At 41.0% G+C, this 25,040-nt stretch overlaps 1 protein-coding gene across 37 annotated transcripts in view; it reads left to right on the top strand.

Annotated features, from left to right (window-relative positions):
• DTNA (dystrobrevin alpha) overlaps positions 1 to 24,825 on the top strand; it is a 387,334-nt gene extending 362,509 nt beyond the window's left edge. For 16 of the 37 annotated variants that reach the window (XM_082416079.1, XM_082416052.1, XM_082416076.1 and 13 more), the window contains 6 exons: positions 1,514 to 1,534; positions 9,574 to 9,733; positions 12,239 to 12,328; positions 13,580 to 13,748; positions 16,005 to 16,173; positions 21,168 to 23,867. In XM_082416079.1, coding sequence (XP_082272205.1) covers positions 1,514 to 1,534; positions 9,574 to 9,733; positions 12,239 to 12,328; positions 13,580 to 13,748; positions 16,005 to 16,173; positions 21,168 to 21,341 — 783 coding nt within the window. In that variant the 3' untranslated portion in view covers positions 21,342 to 23,867. Of the gene's footprint in view, positions 1 to 1,513; positions 1,535 to 9,573; positions 9,734 to 12,238; positions 12,329 to 13,579; positions 13,749 to 16,004; positions 16,174 to 17,882; positions 18,150 to 18,169; positions 18,219 to 21,167 lie in introns of those variants that run through there. The other 21 variants (XM_082416064.1, XM_082416055.1, XM_082416062.1 and 18 more) reach the window with 10 other exon arrangements.
• The last annotated feature ends 215 nt before the right edge of the window (positions 24,826 to 25,040 follow it).

The following is a 25,040-nucleotide window of genomic DNA, read 5'->3' as shown; positions in this document are numbered from 1 at the left end:
AGTAATAAAACTGGATTTATTTAGAAATATTTTACATTTCATAGCCTTCAGAAATTCTGACTCATCTGAACAGAAGCTAGAATCTAATTCAGAAAATGAAGATACAGCCATTAAATAATTTTGGTGATTATAGTTTTATTAAGAGGAGTAACTTTGTTAATTTCAGTAAATGTCGTCAAATCTGTGTGGCTTTAGCGGCAAGTCACATAACTTCTCTGGGTTTCAAATGCAAATTGTAAATGGGAATATCTCCTTAACTTTTCTGCAGGTAGAATATTTAATAAGATGATCTATAGAAGTCCTCTGCAGAGTGTTATAATAATAATTCTCATTGGGAAGTGGCATTCTTTCTTTCATAAATCTTATTCCCTTCTTCAGTATGCACTACATTGCATTTCAACTCAAAAGTAGACTAATTATGGCCTGATGTCCATGATTGCCCCAGCAGAGGTTTCAGTGCTCTGTTGTCATCCTGCCTGATGTAAATAAACATGAACCAGTATAGACTGGAACTGTGACATGCCAAAGTCAGGAACTAAAACTTCTGATAAAAGGACATAGGTAAAGTCTCTGGGACAACTCACTTGTGAGACAAGATGTCCTGCCTTTCAGTCCCTGGATCTCCCACATCCCTGACACCCCATCATTTATTGTTTCTGTATTGTTTTCTTTCTTTCTTTCTTTCTTTCCCTTCCTTTCCTTCCCTTTCCTTTTCTTACTTTTCTTTCTCTCTCCCTTCCTTCCTTTCTTCATTTATTTTTTAATTAAAAAAAATTAAATAGTTAACAAATATTTGTTGGAACCTACTGTGTCCCAGGCACTGATGTAAGTGTAACACTTTTTTCTTTTGTTTTCTTTATTCTTTTATAGTCCTTAGTCAACTTTTCCTGCCATCAGTGTCAGGAATGCTTTATCTTTACTAAACAAAATTTACTGTTCATTGTATTAGACATATAAAGTGCAGAATTCAGTTTTTGTTGTACTATCTATGTTAAGACAGGACTAGATAATTAATAACCTCTTGCTGTTTCTGCCCTATTATATCATTTGATGATCTAGAAAAGCTCTTTCTGGTTTTTGTTTTTCCAAATCTACCAAATGAAGTGGGCCCATCCCATCTTTCCCTTCACTGAATGACAGGAAACCGAAAACAGCCCCCTGGTTCTACTTCTCTAGCTTCTGTCACTGTAGCAATGGGATAGGAGTCTATTTACCACCAGCTATCTTGGCATCAATGTAGCCTAATTAAGCATAGTCTATGGTATCAGGATGTACCAATAGCAGGATAGAGAGAGAAATCATGTTGAAGGATGGTTGGATGCATGGAGGAAAGAGATGGGTCTGTAGTCTCAAATATCTAAATAGACTTGGAACTAAAGTCACCAGGAGAAGAGGCTTGACCTGCCATCAAAACCGCATTGAGGTTTCCCCCACCTTCATTCCTTCACACTGTGTACCTGCTCTTATTGGAACCCTGGGTAATCTAACTATTATTGATTCGATCTTTCTGTAGGAAGAAGAATTGAAGCAGGGAGTAAGTTATGTCCCCTACTGCAGGTCTTAACTAACAGTGGAGGGGCCTGCCGTCCTGCCGTTTTTCTCATTGCTTTCGCCTCTAATGTATGTTCATGCTTCAGTTTGGAAAGAGAAAAAAAAAATTATACTAATTTGCTTCCTTTTCAATGTAGTGCTTGATTGGAGACATATAAAATTTAGCATTTTTTATAACTATTACTACCGTCAACATCAAAAGAAGAGCTATTATGTCCTTTAGAACAGGGAACACGTTTTAATTTGTTGGAAACTTTTTAGATCTCCAGGGGTCTAAGTTTCAAACCAGTCTCATGCTCTTCTGGGTTGTTGATCAGACCCTTCTCTTCATAGAAAGACACTCACCACAATCACTAACATTACACTAGGTAGAATCCACAGCACTCAGAAGCTAACCTCGACATCCTCTCATGCTGTGAATATTCAGTTCAGTTTCCATTTTACTGAAAAGATGTGGAACTTCTTTTTGTAAAAACCAGCCAATTACATCTCCTTTCATTGCATAATGTTTAAGCCCTGCTCCCCACTGCTCACCATTATGTGCTCAGTCTAATAAGAGAAAGACTGTACTCCGTAACTGTTCACTTCCCAAACCAGAATCCCTACCATTGGTTGACAGTCATCTCCAAAGAATAGGTAACTTTCAGCCTTTCTCATACCACCAAGCACCTTTCTGCTGTGGGAGTTCACAAGGTGTTACATACATCTTCCCTGGAAATAGGAGCCTTGTGACTCTCTAACTGTAGCCTGAACTGAAGCCCCCTGTCTGGCCATGTAGCCAGATGCAGAAGCCAGCAGAGGGAGCAGCGTACTCAAAATACAATAATAATAAAACAAAAGCAAAATAAAAGCAGCTTTCATTTCAAGCGCATGTACCAAGCTGTGTATAACAATATATCCCACTTACTGGTCTTATCAAAAAGTTTTATGTTATTTCCATGGATCCATTAGAACCACAGCCTATCTGATTTCAACGTACCTTTTCATTCTTCTGTATTCTCTTTCCTATTATTCACTGTGCGTGTTTGTGTATAACAAAGGATGTTTGCAAAATGCTGGACACATTTTTACCCTTCATTCCCAAGGTCTGTAAAAAAGGAAAGTGTAAAACAAATCTGTAATGTCAGACAATAAAGACAATGTATTACATTATTTGTATTTTGTGAAAAAAATTACTTCACTGAACTGAAGTCAAATTTTAATGAGAGACAGTCCCCCTGGGTAAAAGAAACACATTTGCTGCCTGTATTATTGCCCATAAATGCATATATGGGGTATTGCTATTGTACGTACAACACACTTAGATCATGGTAAAGAAAAATGCCATCTCATGGTGCCTCTCTGCAAACAGCCTCTTTTCTTTCCTGTCTCTTACTCAGCGTGTGTATAGAAAAAGGAAATAAGGCTCACATATAACCTTCCTTCTCCTAGTGGAGAGTAGGCAACCATCCTGCAGCCAGTCAACCCTGCTTTAGCCACTTCCCTCGGGGACCCTCTCTCTACCATTTCCAAGGCAGCACATTCTTGAAAGGCTCAGTGGACCAGGAAGTTCATAAACAGATGAATGCATAGAGCCAAACCATGGCAGCGCCCATAAGAGCATTACTGCCTTCTTTCCCTCCAGCTCCTCCCCACTGGGCCCTCAACAGCTGCGGCATCTTTGAAAGTCAGCCAGCAGTGGGTACCGCTGCCTGGGTACTTAAGGACCATTATTGGCAACACCCAGATGTCAGCAATGCATTGTCTGGGTGGGGAGAGTGTTTGCGGGTCTTACTCATTTCTTTGCTTACATAGTCAAGCCTCTTTTCAGAAAGGACCCAAGGTAGCTTACAACTAGAGACATAAACAGTGACTTCATAAAATGGAAATAGAAAAATCGAAAACTAAAGAAGATGCAAATACGCTAACCATAAGGGACAAGGGTGTCACTCTGAGCTTTCTAGCAGTGAGGCAAAAAAAAGGAAAACATAATTGGTGGTTTTATCAGGACAGAATGCCAGTTCTCAAGGGACCAAAATTTCTGTTGGCATAAAATATAAAATGAAGTTTTCACTCAGAGCTTTATAGAAGGAGTAGTGAATAATAAAACAGACACACGCAGTAGATTTCATGTGGCTGATTCTTATAGTGACCTTCAGTGAAAATTAAAGACAGAACCCCATATGTCCCAATCTTGCAGAGGCAGTTCTACAAGGAAATAAACAAATGCCATCCAAATTTATAGACTTCTCATGGTATAACATGATCTAAGGAGAGAATTTAGAAGTTTTAGTCTGGCATCTGCTTCTAAATTCTGTTTTTATTTATGAGCCTTTCCCCTTTGGCGACATTCTCTTTGTAAAATCAGATTTAAGACACCACACACAACAAATTTTGCTTGATTTAATAACCTCTACTTGCTTTATCATAAGTCTGTGTGGTTCTATGTATTTTATTATACTGGTATATATAGTTCCTACTTATGCTGTTTCTTGTTAGAGGTAATGCATGAATTTATTCCCCTTGAGGAGAGAACATGAATTTTTTTTTTTAATGGTGCCTGTAATATAATATGATGATTATGGTATCATAAGCAATAAATTTTTTTTACAAACTTGAATCGAAATTATCCTACCCTCTTTCTTCTTTGTGTATTTGTAAGATTTATTGAAGGAACCATAAAAAGAACACTCATAAAAAGTTTAATAACAAAGGCGGCTGGGATATAATAACAGTGACAGCATGTTCCAGAGTTTCTGGTATCCTTCCAGTGCCAAATACTATGACCTGGTCTAAAACCGAGTATCCTTTCTGACTTTGAGTTCAGAAAGTAGGGTCTCAATAATAATTTTCTAAGAAACATTATTGGAGCTAGACCTGAGTTATGGTGGTCCCAGCTCCTCACTTACAACTATAAGATCTTGAATAAGTCAATTAACTTCCTAGCAATTTATTTCAAACATACCGATAATACATGGCTCACAGGGTTGTTGTATAGATTTTAAAAGATAACAAATGTGGAACCACTTTGTGAAATACTATATGCACGTCAGATATAAGCATAAATGTATGTATATATGTATACATATACACAGGAGAATGTATAAACTTTTCTAATTTGACCCACATTTTACACGCATGCGCACATACACACGCTCGCTTCTCTTCCTTACATTAACTTGTTAGTTAATTGTCTCAATCAAGGGAAGAAAGTCACACATCATTTCAAATTCCATCTCCTGCTCCCATTCTCTTCTCTATTTACTACTGGATGGCCCAATTAACTCGGGAAATCATAGTCATTCAGGTTCCTACTTCTTCCACATATATTATGGAACATGAACAGGCCAGAAATGACAGATTTTAACAGTTTAGGTTCACCTTCCATTATTTCCCCTGCTCATCCTCTCTTATGGGTATTCTATGGAGTAGTGAAGCGATCAAAAATGAGGGGAGGTGTATCATTCACATCATAAATAATCAACTGCAATATTAGGACTAACATCTGTGTTCAAAAACATACCTTCCCAGCCTCTCTCTCATTCTCTTTCTCTCTCTCTCTCTCATACTTCTTTTAAATTAGGAGTTGTTTAATTAATTCTAGAAAAGTAAAAATTGCTTCTGTGCTTAAAAGCCTTAGAAAATGATGCTTTAGTTCACGATAAAGACTAAGCCCCTTTTATGACACTGGAGGCCCCCAAACCTGGCTCCACCCCTTCTCAGCCTCATCCCGCTCCACTCCCCACAGAGACCCTGCTGCATCAACCCTACTGGCCTTCCCAGCGTGTCTTCAGTACCCCTCACACTCCCCATGCCTTGCCCTTGATACTCCAAGCCCTGGAATGTTCTTCTCTCCCCACCCCCCAAGTACTTGCTCTTTTCTGCCTGGAAATCTCTGCTATAAGACCCAAGGCAAATGGTGCCTCCTGTCTGACCAACCAGAATTAGTCACCTCATCTGTATCCCCACAAGAAGCCCTATGATGATAGTCAGTGTGTACTGGAAGAAAGGATGAAAAGAGGGTTGAATGTAGCTAAACAGGCTGCTACGTAAAACCAGGCCTGACTACACTGCATTCTCCCCCAAACCTGAGAGGCTGACTTTCGGGGAGCGGGGTACCTGGGTGGGGGAGGGTCCATAGTACCACCTCCTCCTGTCTCATGGTCATCTGCTCTGCCATTTCTCCAGACAGTGCTGGTCCCACAGTTAGACATTTGGCACTTTCCTTGAAGCATCCCTCCTTTCTGGTGCTGAGTGGAAACCCAAATACTTCCTGGAAAAAAAATCAGAAAATTTATGGATCTTGTCAGACTTTTTAAAAATTGATACAATGGCAGGTTGAGTGGACTCAGAGAATGGAGGGTAGAAATGAATTTTTCATTTATTCTCTAAGAAGAGAACAATTTTAAATTTGCCAAGTATGATGTATGTTTTCCTTCTTCCATAAATCACCTCTCTTCTCAGGAATTTGAGATCTATATATTGATCTGCATGGACCATTGTCGCTTAAGTCTTTGCTCCGTTAATCACTGGATAATTTCCAGTAAAGGATGTTCACAGAGATTATTCATTCTAACTCTTCTAAAGTTGTTAGCCGACAACCATGCTTCATGACCAGACCAGAGGCCACCATTCTATAGGAGCCACACCTGTGAAAATGAAACTCTGTGACATCTTCGCTAATCTACCCCAAAGCCAAGAGGCAACTGCCGTTCCCTAGTGGTCCTGCAAGAACAGCAGAAAGGAATAACAGAGATGGTGTTCCCAGCAATAAGTCTACTATGCATCAAACTGGCCAGTGTCCTGACAAAGGGAGATGGGGCCCTGATCACCCAGGGAGCCAGGGTTCTACCCCCAAGTCTGGGTAAAGACTGGTCATGACTGGGGAGTTACAAGTTGTAGGAAAGACGCAGCTGAATCTTTACTTCAGCACAGAATCTTCCACCTAAATTCTTCATATAATCAGACTGCTTGAAATTGCACCAATAGGAGATTCATTTAGGAGATGGTGGCTGTTAGCCATTCACACATTGGTGTAATTTAGACTCCGTCAATTGTTTTTCCCTTAACATATAACCACAGTCCATTATTTTTCTCTTAACACAAGACCACTGATGGGAGTTGTGAAGACAGGAAACAGGCAGAAAGGAGTAGGAAAAATTGCCTTTGGAGACAAGGTGTTAAGCAAGAAGAGGTGGGGCCGGTGCGGTACCCAAAGGGGATGGGGGAACCCCACAAGCACCCTATGCTGCAGAGCCTGGTGGCACAGGTATGAGCAGGGCTGGCGTACACTACAGCCCCAGCACAGCCATCAAATATTGAAAAGCAGGCCCACAGCCCCATATCTGAAATCACTGGGTCCAGAGATGCTCCAGAACTCAGAATCTCTGAGGTTTTAGCAATGCAGTACAGTGCAGACACCACATAAGTAGCCTCACATTAGTTATGAAACAACATGTGTTGCCCATTGGATTTCACATTTGCAGATAAGAGACTGTGGACCTGTATTTCTGCACTGACTGATGACCAGCCTGAAGGCTCTTCCTCCACCCTGGGCACAGAAAGCCCCAGGCCACTGCTCCATCACCACTCCTTAGTGGGTCTGTGTCCTACGCCTTCTGAGTCTTCAGGTTGTTAGTGAAAGTATGTTATGAAACATAGATGGAAATATGTGATGGTTGGTCACAGTGCCCACAATCCTGAGGAGCAGCTGTGGTGCCCTGGGAAAGCCCTGGCCTTGTAGCCTAAAGTCTGGGGATCCATTTTATCTCTGTCCTTCACTAGCTCAGAGACCTTGGGTAATTATCACCTCTGATCCTAGCTTGCTAACCTGAAAAAATGAGAGTAATAATACCTCGTATGGTTGTTGAGAGGATTAAGTGAAGTAGATGGGATTAAAATGCTTTCTAGACTGCCAATTGCTATTCAGATATAAGCTACTATCATTCCTAGCACTGATTAGTGGGAGAGTAAAACAAAACTCGGTATGTAAATGTGCCTTAGAGACTGTAAATTACATACAAAAATGGAGTTTTATTATTATTGTGAATCTCCTATCGCAGAAGAGGATCTGGCTTCCAGGGTTGAGAAGGTAAGCCACCCTGTGTAGCCAAGAGGAGCCTTCTTCCTTCAACCCCTCTGTCCAACTTCCCATCATCGCCAGTCCCTCCTCCCAGCTGCACCTGGTTCCTTGGTAAAAAGAACAGATGAGAAAGGGCAAAGAGCTCTGCTGAGAACCCTGTCTTGAAAAGGATGTGCAGGACGGGTTGCCAGCGAGAGGTACTTGATCTCTGGGTACCTGACCAACCCTTGTCTCCTTTGAAGGATCCGTCACCAGCCATAGCCCATCCAGGTCCCCCCACCCCAGGGCAGGCAGACCACCTGGGCTCAGGCCCCAGCTCGGACACTGTAGCTCCATCTCCTGGGCAATTCTTTTCACCTCTCTGAGCATTGTGGTCCATAACTGCACATTTAGCATAATGGGACCTACTTCAATGGGTCATGGAGAGAAACCCATGAGGATGTACATGAGAACCTTGTGTACATGGCAAAGCACGACTCAAACACGAAGTCACTTATTGGCGTGGGAAGCAAGGAAATGCCCAGGTACCTCAGAAGCAGAGGTTTCGTGGTAATGACATTGAGCTGCCCAAGTTCACTGGGGGAAACCAGACCCATCCTGGAGCAGGCTGGGGCAAGGGGCATCACAAGCAGGCAAACTTCTCTTCCTTGGGCCCGACAGGCCACTCCAAGGTACTGTTGCGAGTGAGAGTGGAACCCTCAGCGCCTCGAGCCTCACATGAGTTATTTTCTGTTTTGCTTCATTTTTAATTCGGGATTTTTCTCAATTTATAGATTTGACTGTGATGCTGAGCCCTGGAAAGCTAACAGCATGGCATTTTACAGGATTGATGTTGTGTGTTTTAACTGCAAGCAGCTGAACCCACAGCAAAGACCTAAATCGAATATTCCAGAGCACGGCTCTGGTGGTGCATGTCTGGGGTTTGAATGGGGTGATGATGAATCTCTGGGCCTTGCTGTGGAAGAGTTCTCACTCTCCCTGGCCAGACCCAATGGACTGGAGTGGAATTTATGTGAACACCTAATCTGTTGTATATGCACTTCTTACATTTTCTTATTCGTGCTGACCTTACTTCCTTTGTAAACTAATTATTAAAACAGAAAATGTTTCCAAGAGACCTCATTGTAGAACCAAGACTGTGAAATTCAAGGTGTGACAGCCTCAGAATGATTTCATGCCAATGGCTGGAATGAGGAGATAAATGGCTTTGAGGTTGTTTTCTCCTTTTTTCTTTACTCATTTTAAAATCCCACTGTTCTTGCTGCTAGAATACTCCTTTTTCATAGGCGAAGAGGACAATTCCTACAGGAAACATTACCCAAAAATTGGAAACCAAGATTTCTTTTTTCTCTTCCCCATTTGAATCCCTGAATCACAGAGCATTTCGACAAAGACAACTTTTACTGTAAAACAGGGATTAAACAATTTACACTTCATTTGATTCTTTATTTGAGACTTAACATACGCAATATGGCATGACATGATTGGAACTATAAATTATCCTCTACAGATGATGCCAGGACAAGACGGGTTGAAAATTTAGGAAGAATGTAAACCACATCCATCCCAAACAGTCTCCGAGTTTATATTTAAAACTTTCTCCTAATGTCTTTTTATCCTATATAGAGCTTCCTTCAAGGAGAACATAAACACACCTTGTAATTATCACTGCTTAACAGTAGCTTCATTACATGGGCAAACATCTCCTATATTACAGAACAATGAATGCAGTACTAATATTCTTAGCTTTCAGTTTGTAACCAAAACTTCAGATCATGTACAGTAAGGTCCTAAATTATCTGCACCTGCATCTCAGGTTGAGAATTACCATCTTAATTACCTAGGATTTCCACCTACTTTGAAATTTCATTGTCACTGTCTTTAACATTTGACTGAGGCACTGGGAAGGGCATTTGGCATCTTCTTGCGAAAACAATTAATGACTTGCATTGTCTCTCCAGACCCAGGGGGCAGGCTCTCCCCGCTCCTCCCCCAGCCACACCATCAGCAGGCCCATCCCCATGCCCGTCCGGTCAGCGTCTGCCTGCTCCACCCCGACCCACACGCCTCAGGACTCTCTCACAGGGGTAGGGGGAGACGTACAGGAGGCGTTTGCGCAAAGTAAGTGGCTTAATTTTTGTGTGTGTGTTCTGCTTTTCTGTTGCAAATAAGTCGCCAAGGATTGCAGGATCTAGAGTTATCAGAGCCTCACTGTGGATGTTCTAGGGTATTCCACGGCTTGTGTCGGAGCCGGGCCTGCAAGACATTTTAGAGACTCCCTACACTAATCTGTTCTTCCCTTCACCGTCTTATCTTCTTTTGGCTTCTCTTGCCCTGCCCTGTTTTTTTATGAGCCTTTGCTCATTAAGGGAAGGGAAATCCTTTCAGCAATATTCCAGGAAATTTTATAAATGTAATCCATTTAAAAATTCCAAAAGATATTTCCTGCTTTCATCTCTTTACATTAAAGCAAACTCAAGATTGAGAGTAAACAATCCCAGCTCTTTAGCACTGAGGCTATCAAGAAGGATGCTTAGTCATTTTCCAGATGCCTTAAAGAGTTGAATCATTGCCTCTGTGTTATGGGGCTTCGAGGCTAGGCCTCCATAGTCAATAGAAGAGGGCAAAGAGGGATGTGAGATGACAAACAGCAACAAACATCATTCTCCCACCGCTGCCTCTTCTGCTTATGTACTGCGGAGTGTCGGGGTGGGAGTGGGGTCCCAAAGCAAGTGATCTTATTCATTTGGAAATATTTTAACACTTTATAAAACTTTTTCTTGTCACCACTTTTTAAATTTGTAGAAAATTAGAAAAAAAGAAATCCTCCTGCCGACCCTCAGCCTGCCAATCTCATTCCTAGAAGTAAACACTATTAACAGTTTGGCCCTTCTCAACATTTCACTTATATATAAATATCTATGTTTAAGTGTGCTTTTATGGACATATACTCTTCTTTTTTCACACAAATTCGATCATGCATTGCATTTTGGTCTGCAATTTGCTTCTCTCTTGAATTAGAGGTATATCGTGGACATCCTCCCAGGTCCTCACATGTAGATCTAAGGAAAAGAGTGACATATTCGACTACTAGTTTTAAGACAAAAAGAAACATAAACAGTTAAAAGACAAAAGAATAGACTTGAGGAAACATTTCCAGCATATGTAGCAATCAAGTTTCATAATTTCAGTTATACATTAAAGCACACACAGCTCAGTCAGAAAAAGACACTCCCAAAACAAAAATAGGTGAAGGATAGGAACCGACAGAAGAACAAATAGCCAATAAAGATGTGAAAAGATGTTCAATCTCACAAATAGTTGTAGAAATACAAATTTTAATCAAAATCACCTTTTGCCTAGCAGATTCCAAAAAAATTGTTTAACATCAGTAATATCCAGGGAGACTGAGGAAAAAGATGCTCTCATCCACTGTTTATAGGGGATAAAAGCTTACATTCTGAAGGGAGAGCATGATGTACTTTCTGTTCTGAGGGAAAAAGGAAGATCCATTACAGGGCATTTTCTCCTGAAAAAGAAAATGATTAAAGTTGTACAAATATAATTTAAGTTATGCAAAATAATTTCCTTTTTTTAATTTTTAGAGGGAAAACTGTCCTTTCCCTAAATCTTAAAGAAATTTACAGTATATTAAATCAATTTGAGTTTCCTGTAATAATTATTGTTTTATCTAACTACTATGATTTCTTAAATTTACATGTGTTTATTATTTTACTTATTTAGTTTTACTTACTAAGAAATCACAATGAAATGTGACCTATCTAAGCAGCCCCAGCTCATCCTGCATAAATTCATCTGTAAGTCAGGTATTTGGAATCTTGAGTCTTTTTTCGAAAGATATTATGAATTTGGCCCTCTGTTCCACATCCACCTTGCCCCACCCCCAGTCCAGCCCACAGATACCCTTTTAACCCTTAGTGGGATGGAAACCTCATAATAATCTTCCTCTACCATAGAGAAACATGGTCTAAGTTCCAGTTCAGGGTACCAGGCATACATCTTCTGCCCATGTCTTGGCAGCAGGAGCAAGAATCCTCACCCCTTTTCCAAACTCTGGGGACATACGGTGCACAGGGTTCCCATTCCCAAGAGGTACCTGAAATGATAGGGGGAGCTCAGGGAGCCCTGATGGGAGACAGAGGCTATGGTGATGGAGATCAGAATCTGATGTGCTCAGCCACCAAGTAAGGGCTGAAACAGTAGCAGCTGCTGGGGAGGCGCAGCTCTCGTGGCAAAACCAGACTTTTCATCTGTGAGGTGATTCTGAAGAAGGATGACCACGCATGCTGGCTTACCTGGGATCATCCCAGTCTGTGCCAGGTCACCCAGTCTTGTTATTAATACCGCCCCTTTCACTTGTAAAATTGTCCCAATTTGGACAGTAAAGTATATGAATCCCCATCAGCTGCCATGTCTTCTTATATCAAAGGCCACTGGCCTGAGCACAATGTATTTTTTTCAGGAAATGAACCAAAGCACTTCTGAAAAGGAGAAGTCTTGGACGTTTTCTTGGTTTAGGATATCAATGGAAATGATAAACAGCATAAAAACTTGGGGAAAAGGAAAGCTTTGATTTTTTTTTTTTCATTATCATTCTTTCTTAAGGTTCAAGAAGAAATTTAAGGAATGACTTACTAGTAGCAGCGGATTCGATCACTAACACGATGTCCTCTCTAGTGAAAGAGTTGAATTCCGGTGAGTCCCTGGTCCCCTCTCATTTGTCTGCTCATTGCAGAAGGACCCATAACTTCTGTTAGAGAGCTGCTCATTGTCAAGTATAAAAAGATTTTTTAAAGGTCTATGTGATATTTTGTTGAGATATTAGATTTTTTTAGTACCGTTTATACTTGGCTAATGAGAAGATCATGAATACATGCTCAATGCACAAAGTTTGAAAAATGCAGAAAAGAATAAATATTAAAATTGACTTGTAAATCCAGAATCCCAAGTTAGCCACTGTTAAATATATCATGACCCAAAGTGACATGATGCTAAAGTTATTTTATAGGGTCAAATGTCTTATTTACTAATCTAGACTTGTTCATTTGGAATGCATGGCTATTTGAAAGAAGCGAAACTGAAATTTACCTTTGCAGTATCACTAAAGAAAGATCTGTGAAGAAAATAAATAGCATAAAATTGCAGCACTCTTCATCCTAATACTACTACACAGAGTTTTAAAAACTTTAACAGCGTGAATATGCAAATAAATATCTTACCAGTTACTAATACATCTCGTCTATTCCTTAAAGCCCTCCTAAGCAAGATATCTGTTTGAAAGGACTGTGGTCATATAGTTGAGATTACAACAACTATAAGAAAGAAAACTTTAATGTTAAAAAAAATCTGGATTTAAATTTCTTAAAACCTCTATAATTAGAATTAAAGTAATGAAAATTGTTGCTATTATTTTAGATTAAGATTACCAAATAGGATAAAAATGACAGTAGTTAATACATCTTGATTAATGGCATGTACTCACTGCCCTAGCAAATGATGACTAAAAATGTTATTCTCATTGTAGGCGTTTCAAGGACTATTAGTTTATACTCATAATTTTTTGAAATATTAAGTGAATGTAATATTTTAGGTCTGTGTTTCCTAAATTAAAGTAATATTAAGCAAAAGTAACAACAGTTTTAATAAAGACTTTTATAGAGGGAAAAAACAGATGGCTTCAAGAATTAAGTCAGTTATTAAGACAAAGAGTCCTTATAATATTATTGAGATAAAAAGACAATACTGTATACTAACTGATTTTGTGGTAATTCATGTCAGTATCAATTCTCATTTTGAGAAAAAACGAACACATACTTGACTTACATACAATAACTGGTCAGTGTTTTAATCAGCATAGGTTGGTTAATGTTAAGCCTAGCCCTTTATTTGCCGATCGATCATAAAAAAATCTAGGTCATTCTTCACTTCTTCAATTGTACCTAATAGAGGCGGGGAGTGAAACTGAGAGTAACGTGGATTCTGAATTTGCACGGACTCAGTTTGAAGATCTGGTCCCATCACCAACCTCTGAAAAGGCTTTTCTAGCGCAAATCCATGCCCGAAAACCCGGGTACCTTCACAGTGGAGCTACCCCAAGTGCCATGCGTGGCGACGTGTAAGTATCTTCTGCTTGGGGGTATTTTCTCAGTAACAGAACACTCTGCAGGGAGCATAGGAAAATAAAAACATGGTTGCTTACTTCTTTATTTTGGAAAGGAATGATTCAGTTTCCTTTTCTGCCAGAAGAGGTAGAAGGGTGCTACATTTCAATTTGTCATTGTGACTTTTCCCCCTAACAATTTCCAGAGTATCAGTAACAAAAACCAGCCAGTACTTATTGAGAGCCTGGCTTGCCCAAGGCACTGTGCTAATTGGATACAAAATAGTGTCAAAAGTCTCTCCCACCCTCCCAGGACTCATAGACTAGTTCAGGAGGTAAATCATCCTATCTTCTGAATTTACTAGATTTGCTCTTAAAGGACCTGGTGATACTAGAGAGGTCTCTGTTCAAAGTGGGTGTAAACAGCATAATATACGCACTTGTGAATGAAATAACTAAATGTATAAAGTCTCATTATAAAGAAGTCCAATTCGCCTGAATTATTGAATATGTATAAACCTGACCTTCAAAAGACATTTTGCAAAGATTTTTCACCCAATTAGGCTTCTGTAGCTTGACAGGAGCCAGCAGAATCACTCACGTCGCCACTAGAATTTCTGTGACATTGGATCAGCTCAAAGCAGTCAGGCAGAGAAAACCAAAGCTGAGAAACAAAGGCAAAAACCTAGGACAGACCTGCAGAGCCCAGCTTGGGAGGGAAAAGGGTAAAATGAAGGAAGTGAAGTAAGCGGAGTTCTGAGAAATGTGGGCAGGGGCTCACCCAAATTCTGGAAAAGAGAATTGATGAACAGTTCAAAAAAAACTACAGAAGGGTGATGGTGCTTAATGTGAGAAGAACTGCAGATGAGTCTACAAAAATAAACTGGCTGTTTTAAAGACCCAGAGAAGAAACTAACCAGAGGCCTTTCTGGTGTTTTGGCTCTCCATCCAAGCAGTGAGTAAAAGGCCAGTAATAATGGGGAATTATAAATAGACATGGTTTGAAAGCCAGCTGTGAAAAGGCAGAGCATAAGATCAAAACAAAACAGTTATAATTTTACGTGGCAGGAAGCTGCTGCTTTTAATTTCAGTTTGCTTTCTTGTCCTTTCCTCTATAATTTAGAATTATTTGATTTGTTTGTTATTCAAACTGGTGAATTAATTATCAGTTTAGTCTGATAAATACAAATCCATTTGATTTTTTTATAATTAAGCATTTACATGGTGGTTACCTAAAATTTTCTTGATCCAGTCCTAAGGTCCAGAACTGTAACTAAGGCCATCCCATCTGCTGTCCCTGGTACACTGGTGGCAGGACCAGCTACAAACACGGCTGTGGGGCTTGGGGAGGGAAAGTTCATAGAGGCCTCGCAGACCTATTTAGGCTGACCCCAAACCTCTAAAAATAACGAGGACACAGATATAAATAAACATGAACATTGGCATTTAAGTTCCAACCCAGAAACTTCTACTTGACCACTCTTTTCATTTTAGGGGATATTTTAATATCTGTACTATCTAAACATGTACTGTGTTTTAGCCTGAGAATATTTTAGTTGTGAATTTATGTTCAGTCCCAGGGAGAGCTTTATATATACTGGGATGAATAGATGGAGAGAGTCACACATTTAGTGAATGAGATCATTCTTATCTATTTATTTCATAGTGGAATTGGACAATTTAAATGGATTTCTGAAGTTCAGAGCTAGTATAAATTTTGAAGATCAAGAGCTATGGGTTAGAGTATTAGTCTTCCTGACATCGATCAGCTGATCGATGAGAGAGACTTGACTCTACCACAGAAATAAAGCACATGGGTGCACTTGCCTATATACATGTATAACACAAAGAGGGTTAAAATATGAACAAATGTCCTAATCATTATTTCACTAGAGGGCTTACTTCCCTTATAGAAAGTGTTCTTGGATTCCATTTTTTTTTTAAGCCCCCAAATTGGAAAAACTATGTCCTCTCAAAGGATAAGTCTACCCTTTTTAAGAATGACAGACATTTAAAGGTCAGCTCATTCCTGTTAACCCTAGGAAAACATAGAGGACGGTGATCACCAGATGGCCGTAGAAAAATTGTCTGCGAGAACACCTTGATCATATATTCCTGCAGACTTCCAAAGCTTTTTTAAAGTTTTTTCATTATGTCAAAGAAGAGACAGAATTGAAGTGAATTGAAGCAAAGAAGTGAATTGAAGGACTAAATAAATGTGTGCCCAGAACTACAGCTAACACAGGAATCCCACTCATACTTTCCTTTAAGATTTGCTCCGAAACTCCCACTGTGGTTGATTCCCAGGGTTACAGAAGATGGGGACCCATATGTACGGCCAGAGGATGAGAACTATGAAGATGACTCTGTCCGGCAGCTGGAGAATGAGCTGAAGATGGAGGAGTACCTGAAACAGAAGCTACAGGATGAAGCCTACCAGGTACCAAGAGCTGGCCCACATCCTCTACCACTCCTGCCCCAGCCCCTCAGTAGCTGGGTCTTTTACATTACTCCAAAATTCGGTGACTTCTCCTTCCTTCCACCCTCCCTTTCTGGAATATTCTGACTGAACTCCTTAGTCCATGAATTCTAGACAGGAAAAATGTTAAATACTTCGTATAGCTGTCACTCACCATGAATTCCTATGAATTCTGCATTGGAAAGTAAAAGAGGCCTTCCACATTAGTGGAAACATGGTAACTAGCAGTCCATGATCCTCCAAAATCATTAGGAAAATGCTTTTTAAGAAGAGATACAGTCGGCCCTCCATATCCACAGATTCAGAATCTGTGGATACTGAGGTTCAACTCTAAGGGACTTGAGCATCCGTGGATGTTGGTGTCTGCTGTGTGGGAATGTCCTGGAACGAATCCCCCATGGATACTGTGGGATGACTCAGGGAACAAAGCTCAAGGAAATTGACTAAGCATAAATATACCTCCTCCCTTGAATCATTTGTCCTCAGCTTCCCTCACTGCCTGCCTTATATCAAATGTCAAGAAGTGAAAAAGTGACAAACCTCACCAAGAAATGTTAGGGGAACTGTAGGCCCACATTCAGCAGGGTGTGGTTGGGCAGATTGTCATATGTACTGGAGCATATTATCTGAGAAGTCACTGGACATGACACATGCAATTGGGAATAAGTGTAATTAGCCACTCATCCTTAAGGGGGTGCATTTTCCCCATGGAGGTTGTTCTACTGCCATGTTTGTTTTTCTTGTATGTTTCCCTTCCCTGTGTCTTGTTGGGGTTCTGGGAGTTCAGGGGTATTTGGCTGGTTGAGACCTGCTGCCTCCCAGACCCCGGGGGTTATTTTATCATGTCAGGCTTTCTGTCCGATGGCCAGACAAGCTTTTTCCACTGTCTTAGGTTGGCAGTAGCCCTCTCTTTCTCTATTAGTGAAGGAAAGAGAAGCAGAGAGAATAAATTATCTTCTCCTTCTCATATGTTTATAGATTGTTTCGAAATATCTTCCCAAGAAGAATAGAGCAAGAGGGAAGCCCACCAACCCCATCTTGACAATATAACACAGAAGCTTTGCCTCTCTGGAATGTTCCATTAGCCTTTTCAGTTTAACAGCCACATTTCAGAAGCAACTACAATGTAGGCCTAGATAAACAAAACAAACAGTGACCAGATATGTAAAGCCGTACTTTAACGCTATAGAAACAAAGTTGCCTTGAGTGCAGACCGTGGAGGACGCTCTTTCTTTGCGACTTCTATGGCCTATCGGTGGAAGGAAGTTAGTCTAGATGAAGCTCCAGGGTGTCGCTGGAACTCTGAGGGATGGCATTCCTACTCGTACCTCATTTGGCTCTGCTGCGTAGAGGGAGAGAGAGAGGTGGTGAAATAATCAATATTCTGGTTCATGCTGTTAGAGGTGCCTGTTAGACCTCCCTCTTTGTGCCCATATCAGTTTCTGGATTTTGGTGACCACAGTCAATGAAATTCTAAATTTTTTTTAAAAGAAAGAGAGTCATTTCATATAAGATATTAGATTTTTATTTATTTTAATGAATTAGGAATTTAACCTGATATGACCAAAGTGAAGGGAAATTCTATTAATAGCATCAGCTCCGATTGGAGTTTGTGCCACCTCTGATAGATGTTAAGCTCCTTCTCTCTCTCCTTTCCTTTCCCCACCCAGTGACTTCAAGGGAAAGACAAAGAAAAGGGCTGAGAGATAACAGGCCTGTGTGTCCCCACTCAAGATATATGCCCTGGAGAAGGTTGAAGTGGTTTTCCTTGACTGCGCTATGAGCGTATCGTTGTTGGATGGGCCAGAAAGTTACTTTCATTCCTTGGACTCTCTCTCTCTCTTTCTCTGTCTCTCTCTATCTTTCTGCATGGCTTCCAACCAAATAATTCACAAGCTTGACTACATCACAGACATGACATGTCACCTTTCTTGTTTGTGTCCTTTGTCACCCACAGGTCAGCTTGCAAGGTTGAATGCAATATCCTTTTATCACTCTCCTCTCAAGTAAGTATCCTCTTATTTAGGAGGAAACGTGGCCACTGTACACTGGATTCTGATAACTTGTAACCTATATTCACAATCACTCTCTCTTAGGTTTTCTCTATGATAAAATATCCTCCTTCCCAGTCTATGAAGCATTTCATTATAATCCAGTGGAGATTTGGCAGGCAACCTTGGGAGTTGACTTTTTACTCTATTAATTAGGAAAATTGGCATAGAAATTTCAGTAATACCAAAGATGCCCGAGAAATTCGTAGCTGTGAAGCCATTAACACTGATCCATAACTGCATCCAAGTTTTCAGCCTCTCTAGCACTTGAGAGAGAAAAGTCCAGGCTTGCTCAGCACTTGCAGAGATGAGTCAGCTCCTTAGTCCTGCTGTATTCAGGGCCCAAAAGATCAAAGTGTGTACCTTAACGAGTGAAAGCAAAAGCATGTGTTATTAAAGAAAACAAAAGAAGCAAAAACAGAGGGGAAAGCTTCTACAGCCTTATGGTTTTAGAACAGCGATTCAAATCCACTGTGGAATTCAGCAAGATATAAATTAATTTCAGATATCATTTCTGTGGCATGTGGTCCCCCAGCTTTAAGGATCTACCTAAATGCATGGGAAATCCTCAGTAATTTTTTTAATGTAAAGAGAATAGCACTTGATTGGCAGGATCGCTTCACTATAGTAGTCTGAAGCTTAGGCCCTCGACTCGAATAGACTGATTTCAAATATGAGTTCCATCAAATCTTAGCAGCATAAACTACTAGACTTCTCTGAGCCTCTGTTCCCTCTGTACAACATATATCACAATACCTACCTCATGGAGGAGTTGTACTCACTGAGATATAGCTTTTAAAGAGCTTAACATAGTGGCAGACGCACTATCATTTTATTCTGAGTACACACATACATGCCTAGCACTATGCTCAGTGCTTTACAAGCTATTCAGTCCCTGGGAATGACTATAATTATTATGTGAGTGTATGGGAGCCCCCGGGACTCAGAACTAGCTTGCTCGCTCTAATTGTGTAAATACGGCTGGGACTCAGCTTTGTACAATGATTTGATGTACCTTCGGCTACACTGTCCCATGAGACTTGATGGCTTCTCTGGCTCCAGCCAATGGCCATTTAGATGTCCCACATTACACTTCAAAGCTAATACACCTCTTACGGTCATCTGGATGCACGGTCCCAAGGACTTGTATCCACTTTAGTTCTACAGTCTTTTCCCACCCATGGAATAGTGCGGTTGATAGGAAACTCAACTCTGGCTGCTAAATTGAAAAAGCGATATATATCTCCTAAATGACATATCAATTAGTAAAGAATACATTCTAGTTCAAGCACTACTGACCTCCTGTCTTGGTCCTCAGGTTAAGATTAAGCAAGTAAAAATTAAAGTGTAATTGTTATTATGAAATATATTTTTTGAGCTATGAGGCCCTCTTGGTGTAAAAGGGAGGATCTTATTGAGTGCGTTTTAGTCTGCCTCCCTTGGATTTGAGAATGCTACACCACATGTTCTCCTGATTCATGATGACTGCAGTGAAAAATTCCCAGGAGCTGTTTCTGAAAATATTCAGTCCAGTTATAACAAATCTAGTCCCAAAGGAGCAAGGCTTTTCCTTTCATAGCATTTTCTTTCTCTGAGCTCCCGCAATTTGATCATTTTTGTTCTGCACATTATTTAAACATCAGTAGGTAGTTCTTGGAAAAATATACTTTTCTAAAAGCCTAATGAAATGCCCTTGACATAAACCCAGATAAAAAGTGGTATTTGGTTCATGTCCATAAACGCCAGAGATTTCAGTACTCTGAAAGTTCTTAGGCCCTTTTTAAATCTTCTGTTGCCAATTTGGCAGTGAAAAGTTAAAACAGTTGTGGCCTCTGCCGCTTACTGCATCCTTACCTACCTAGCTGGCATCCCACAGAACTCTAAATATAAACCAGCCTGTCACTAAATCAGCAAATCAGACAAAATTCATTTAAGACCGGGTAGAACACTGTAGGAACTAGTAGATTTTCATCTTTGCACCTAGTTCTACCCTACTGTAATTTTTCTTGATGTAGCCAAGAAATACAGCTGAAATTGTAGAACAGTTCATCTGTTGAAATCTATCTGTTTGGACTTTCTGGCTACACTACAAGACCAGAAATTATCCCAAAGTATATGCATCTCTTCTGCAAGGGTCCTAAAGCCGATTTCAGCAGCTCAGAGTCAATTAGACATCCACCAAGCAGAGCCCTACATGACTAAAGGGCCAAAGGTGAAACAGCAGAGACATGGAAGACCCTTCCTCTGCTCGAGAAGAGCCTTAGGCCTCTCTGAAGATAAATAGGCACTTACCAACACACTAACAAGAGTGGATAGAGTGAAACCTGACTTATTGCTTTTCAACTAGCCACATTAGAAGAAACAGTACACAGAAAGGTTAGCACTCAAATTAGAGTCCACCAAAATCCCATTCCGGCCCATTCGGATCTTGGGTTGGTCCCTTTTCCATCCTTCTGGCCACATGGTACTCCGCGTGCCTTGACCAGCCACATCCTAACTTCAGAAATTGGAGGGTTGGAAGATCAAAGTGGATTTTTTAAAAAATTAGCATGGCCTTCTGATGGTGAGTCAGTGCTCTCATCTCCTTGTCCAAAGGACAACACAAATATTTCTGTTTACGTTGCTTTAACCCTCCAGATGCCTCAGGTACCCACTAGGCAGGAGACTCAGCATGGAGGATTCTTGTCCTCTCTTCTTTCAGAAGGTGCAGTAGCCCACAGTGTCCCAGGACATTCATTCCTGATTGTCAGAGGAAGAAAGTAGAGGGTGTGTGTGTGCGCACGTGTGTGTGTGTGTGTGTGTGTGTGTGTGAGTTGGGGGGGAAGGGGTGATTCTAAGCTTCATAACCCTAATTTAGAGAGCAGTTACCATCTTTAAAAAAAATTACACATTGCTTATTCCCAGGCAAGCTATAGTCAGACAGATGAAAGTAACATGAGAACTGGTGATGAAGGACAGAGCTGCACCCACCCCTACAGAGGAGAAGACGGCAGCCTCACCTCACAGAAGAAAGGACCCACTGCACGCAGCAGCTCCCGACAGACCCCTGCCCCTAAAGACGCATTCTGCCGGCTATAGCGCAGCTAACTTTTCGTTCTCAGATGTGTAGTTCATAGATGTGTGTTTTGAGAAGGAAAAAAAAAAAAAGACTTCTGTTCAAAGCTAACTTATCAGCTACATCTTCTGTAACATGTCTCGTCCCTCAAAATGAAAACACAGGCTGAAATCCCGTCCTGCTGTTACTCACAGCGGCAGTATTAACAAGCATCTTAAACCTTTGCACATGATATTGAACCTGGTCAGTTTACAACGACAATATTAATACTGTTTATAGCTAGGAGTTTGATTTCTGAATTCTCTGAGATTTTAGCAAAACAATTGATTATATACACTGTACATTTTTTTTTTTCCGCAGCAGTTGGAGAAAAACAACCACTTGCAATTACTCACTAAGCCCGAAGGATTTGGTTACTGAGGGTACAGACTCAGAGCCCTAAAGCCAAGAAGGGCCCTCGGCCTGCATGGTCTGCACTTGTCTCCAAGTCTCTGAGAGCAGAGGCTTGAACCAAACACACCAGGAGAATCCAGTCTTTGGGGCTTCTTTCCAACTTGGGGTTGTTTTCTTTCAAGATACTCTAACCAATCAGCCATAGAGTTTAGTGTAAATATTTTTTTCCAAATAGAGATCATATTCCCCAAAAAAAAAAAAAAAGGCAACATTCAAATTATATAGAATCTAGTTTTTAAAATCAGCACAGATCTTCTTAAAAAACTGTGAACTCTGTTTTGAAATACTCGTTACTAAAGCTGTTTATAAACCACAGGTGCCATAAGATCCCCCCAATGGACTCAAGTTATCTCTGCTCTTCCACGGGCTGGTTCCTCTCGGTTTAGCTTTAGGGAGCATGTCTCTAACAGCACCGCTCAACCGCAAGTTCCCCTATCAGGTCGTTTGGACGCCTTTCAGCTTTAAATGTACAGGCTTAAAGTGCGCTTGCAAACGTTCGCCCTTCTTTTCTTTCTGAATGTGTATTACCTTAGCTGGCTACCTGGTGTTCTGCATGCAGCCTCCTCTGGTCACGTGAGAGGAAATGGGCTCCTCTAAGTGGAGTTGGGATTTTGCACTCTGTGAAAAGCTAATGTGCAAAAGAACTGACAAGGAAGGGAGAATGAATGACTCTGTCGATGGTCCTTTCTGAGGGCCCTCTTTGGGGAGCGCTAAAGACCTCCCTTAGGGATTCAGGGGAAATGAAAAAATCATCTTCTACTCGTGTCAAGATTTGATGAAATAAACATCCTACAACATAGTAGATACATTATCCTTAAATTGGCAGCTTCCCGGGATTCCTGTTTCTCCCTTAAGAGAAAGAAGAGAGCATCATTTTAGAACAGTGGTTCTCACAGTGTGGTCCCTGGACCAGCAGCGTCAGTGTCACCTGGAAATTTATCAGAAATGCAGATTCCTAGGCCCTAACCCAGGCCTACGGAATCAGACATTCTGGGGCTGGGGCCCAGTAATCTGTGTTTGAATAAACCCTCCAGGTGATTCTGATGTATGCCGAAGTTGGAGAACCACTGCTTTAGAATAAAGTTGTATAATAAAATCTCTGAAAAGGCCTTATTCAGAATAAGCAAGAAAGATTCTGAGTCAACCTCAAAGCTTCAGCTATTCGGTTTTGCTTCCAGGGCTGGCAAAAACCTGCCACCTCCCAGAGTCGGTAGTTGGTGGGTGCCCAGCTGAGAAGAGACATCCTGACATCTTCCAGCTTCCTCTCCAGAGAGCTCTAAGATGTTCACGTCTGTGCACTGGGTCAAAAACCACCTCCTTGGCTGCCCTGTGGAACAAAATCGCTTGCCTTGGGACTAGTAAAGCTCTTGGTTGGCATTAGCGAGGAGCCCAGTCTGCCCACTGATGTACTTAATCATATTTCCCTCCGGAGAACCAGCCTGACAAATGTCCCTGAGAACAGGCTGACACCAAAGGGACACAACTGCACAGTTCTCAGATTTCTTTGCACAGATGGATTTTTTTGCGGATTTTGTTGGTATATCTTAATGTTCATCTCTTTTCCACTGCCCATCCTCTGTGAACCCGTGCCTCTCTAGATGGAGCAGGTGGCCACTGGTGCCTCATACTCAGTACTTAAAACCACTACATCCCAGCTACCTACGTGGCTGTCAGCTCTCAATCATAGCCGGGCAGTTCTCGAACTCAGAACCCTGACCCTGCAGGTGGCATTCGGCCACCAACTGGACCGAGCTGACAGGTGTTGTCATTTTGTGTTTCTGCATCAAAACGTTTGTCTAAGGTTTGAACTGTTCTGCCAATAACCTTCCCCCGTCATAGCATTCATTGCCAACTCCATCACACGGTTGTCGAAACCATCGTACAAAGCCATTGCAAGGACTCTGGAAACTGCTGCCAATGACCAATTCCTGACTAACCAGCCACCTTTTCTTTCTCTTAGCTCCACGTCAGCACTGAGACCAGACTCAAGCACCCCTGTCCTGTAACCGAGACAAAATGGCGTGTGTTATTCTGGGTTTTTGTGGTTTGCGGTGGGTTTCTTTCCTTGGCTCTCCAAATCTACTTTTGGGGCCTGTTCTAAGTGCAAACCCAGCAGGTGCCACCCGTCCTGTCCGTTAGATCCAATTCCGTCTGGCGGGGGTTGTTTCTTTCTTATTCCACGATGAATTGCACATCCACCTCCATTAGAGATGTTGGCCTATTAATGAGCACTGGTCTAACACAGCCAACCCTCCCCCACGGGGCCATGTAATAGAGGGAGGGAGGAGGGTGAAATCTACTGTAGGGGATTCAGGAATCAGTTGTGGTTGGTCAGGATGGAAGTCGGGGTAAATTTGGTTGGTCAGAGGGAGATGTGCTGGAGATTGTGAAAAATGGATTCTCGAGTGATCTACTATAAGGCAGGGAAGGTTCATTTGTAAGTAGTAATGTGAACTGAACTACATAAGAGTGTGGCCTTTGTTGTGATATACTATGTATTTTCTTATATGCATGAGCCAGACTTTTGCATCATAATTTAGCACTGATGTCTGCTTTTATTTTGATCATCTTTGTCCACCCTTATTAGTTCTTGGCTGTTAACTGTAAGTAGACGTTGTAAATCCTGGCAGCCTTTGGTTGCTGCAGTCACCTTGGTTCAATTCCACACAAGGAGACACAAATAAGAACTCCACCGTGTCCTCAGAAGAAAGGGCATTTTTACCTTTGAACCAAAAAGAGGGGGGGAAAAAATCAGAAGTATCACATCCTGAAGCTAATTAACTATAAGACATTTTTAATTGTGACTACTGTAATTTGACACCATTTGAAATAACCAATTCAGAGACACTAAAGATTTCACAACATTCATTGGTATGTAACAAAACTACTATTGTATGGGTTTTTTGTACTGCTGTTAAGTATTGTTTTGTGTGTATGTGTGTGTGTTGGAACCTCCTGGGGACATGTTATATTTTGAAGTGATTAAACTATTTAATTGTGTGTCTATATTTTGGAATGGAATTATTTCTTCATTAAAAAATCTTTTTAAAAACACTATATCTTGTGTATTTTGTTCCTTTGTTTCAGTGAATTTCCTAAAGCAACATGAGGTTAGTCTGTTCTAAGCAGAAAGACTGACAAGTCAGTATTTGCAGCATGAAGCATGGACCACCCATTGAGGATCAAGCAATTGAGGCCAAATACCTCACCTTTTCCTGCCTTTGGGGTTGCAGGTTTTTTTTTAATGAGATACTATTCTGCTGCTCATG

This window comes from Balaenoptera physalus (genome assembly GCF_965194825.1).
Source record: "Balaenoptera physalus genome assembly, chromosome: 12".
Classification (NCBI taxonomy): domain Eukaryota; kingdom Metazoa; phylum Chordata; class Mammalia; order Artiodactyla; family Balaenopteridae; genus Balaenoptera; species Balaenoptera physalus.
This window is presented reverse-complemented; position numbering and strand designations above follow the sequence as displayed.